Source organism: Curcuma longa, unplaced genomic scaffold (genome assembly GCF_044706935.1).
Source record: "Curcuma longa cultivar G26 ecotype Majalengka, Jawa Barat unplaced genomic scaffold, ITB_CL_G26_1.1 contig_16822, whole genome shotgun sequence".
Lineage (NCBI taxonomy): Eukaryota > Viridiplantae > Streptophyta > Magnoliopsida > Zingiberales > Zingiberaceae > Curcuma > Curcuma longa.
The window spans coordinates 1,125-3,118 of NW_027430441.1; the positions used below are offsets into that span (position 1 = coordinate 1,125).

The 1,994-nt window shown below is 40.1% G+C and overlaps 1 protein-coding gene across 1 annotated transcript; it reads left to right on the forward strand.

Moving 5' to 3' along the window:
- Positions 1 to 318: 318 nt before the first annotated feature.
- LOC141816467 (cytochrome P450 714C2-like) lies at positions 319 to 1,434 on the forward strand. The gene is made up of 3 exons (XM_074704242.1): positions 319 to 819; positions 908 to 962; positions 1,147 to 1,434. Exons 1-3 carry the CDS (start codon positions 512 to 514, stop codon positions 1,432 to 1,434), a joined length of 651 nt encoding a protein of 216 aa, XP_074560343.1. The 5' UTR covers positions 319 to 511.
- The last annotated feature ends 560 nt before the right edge of the window (positions 1,435 to 1,994 follow it).

Sequence of the window (1,994 nt, forward strand, 5' to 3'; positions counted from 1 at the left end):
ACCCGGAATTGCAAAACCAAGAAAAATCTAGGTTTTGTTGGATTCCAGGGTTATCCTAATTTCGTTTACCAAATTACCCACCGTCCGCGAAACCTAGCGAAACCCAGCCGTCCGCGAAACCTAGCGAAACCAAGCCGTCCGCGAAACCTCCGCGAGCCCGCCATCCCTCAAGCGAAACCTCTAGAGCGAAACCTAGCGAAACCTCTGCGAGCCCGCCATCCCTCCAAGCGAAAACCTCCGCGGCGAAAACGTTCCTCTCCGTCCCGAGCAAAAACCTCCGCGGCGAAAACCTCCGCGGCGAAAACGTTTTAAGCCCTTCCTCTCCGTCCCGAGCAAAACATTCGGTGAGACATCCTCTTCGTCCCGAGCGAAACCCTAGCGGCGAGTCCGTCCCGAGCGCGCGCTTCCCCTTCCGGCGAAACCCTAGCAGCGTCCTCCTCCTCACCGTCCGTCACGAGCGCGCGCTTCCTCTCTGTCCCGAGCGCGCGCTTCCCCTTCTCTGTGGGTATACATGCAGGGCATGGTTGACTTAATGGTAGAAGCAGCTATTCTATTGTCGAATTCATGGGAAAGTCTTCTTGAACACGCAGGGGACAACACCGAAATAGTAGTTGATGGGGATCTGAGAAAGTTTTCAGCTGATGTAATCTCAAGAGCTTGTTTTGGAAGTAGTTTTGCTGATGGCAAGGAAATATTTTCTTGTCTTCGCAAGCTTCAGATGGTAATGTCCAACTCGAGCATGCCGAATGGGATCCCAGGATTAAGGTGTTGCCTCATATGCCCATTTAGATTGAATTTGTTTTATGATTTGACAATCCTGTTGTTTTTCCTCTAATAAGGCTTGGTCGTTGTAGTATCAGAATTTGGGATCCTGTTGTTTTGCCTCATATGCACACTTGAGTAACAGAATTGAAATGTTCTGTTCAAAATTTGATAATCTAATGAGCTTCTCAAATTTTCATGTCTGCAAATCACTGGAGAGTTGTCTCTTACTATTTGTAGTAAGATTCAGATACATTCATGGCAAATTGAAAGTGAAGTCAAAGTGGTTCAATTTATTCAATGATCAACTGCGACATGGATTTACAGCTTATCTGACATGCTATTATATAAACTGAATTGTTATTACAGTAATTCCTTTTGCAGCTTACAAAGGTGATCCAAGAGACACTTCGGCTATTTCCTCCAGCTGCCTTTGTGGTGAGGGAGGCACTTCAGAGTGTTAAACTTGGAGACATCCAGCTACCAAAAGGCATCACTACCTGGACCACAATTTCGATGCTGCATCACGATCACAACAATTGGGGAGCTGATGCTGATGAGTTCAACCCTGATAGATTCTCCCGCGGCATTGCTAGTGCTTGCAAATTCCCTCACACCTACCTGCCATTTGGTTTAGGAATGAGGACATGTTTAGGGAAGGCAAATGACTGAACAATGTCCGTCTCCATGAATTGCAAAGTTGTGCAAGTCGAAGTCAAAAAGAAACAATAAATCATTATTTTCATTTTTTTTAACAAAAATAAAATTAAAAATAAAAATAAATAAATAAATAAATATAATTTAATTATATATAATTATAATTTAATTATAAAAATTAATAATTGTAATTAAAAATGCAAATCATAATATATATTATATTATTAATATTATAAATAATAATTTAATTTAATTTTAAAAATAATTAAATATCAAATTAATTTAGTTGAAAAAAATAATTATAATTGAACTAGGGGTAATACAGTAAATGTAAAAGTAAGTAATACATTAAAACCTTCAAACAAACAAGGTTTTATCTCATTACTTAGGATTAAACCAAACAACATTAGGTTATGTTTCATTCCCTATAACCTTGGTAATGTGATTACTTGGTAATCACATAACCAAGGTAATCACGGATGACCCTCAACCAAACGCACCCTAAGGGAACACTAGCATGGGTACCTAAGAAATATCTTGCAAATGTTAGTGAATCTAGTTTTTGGATACCTAAA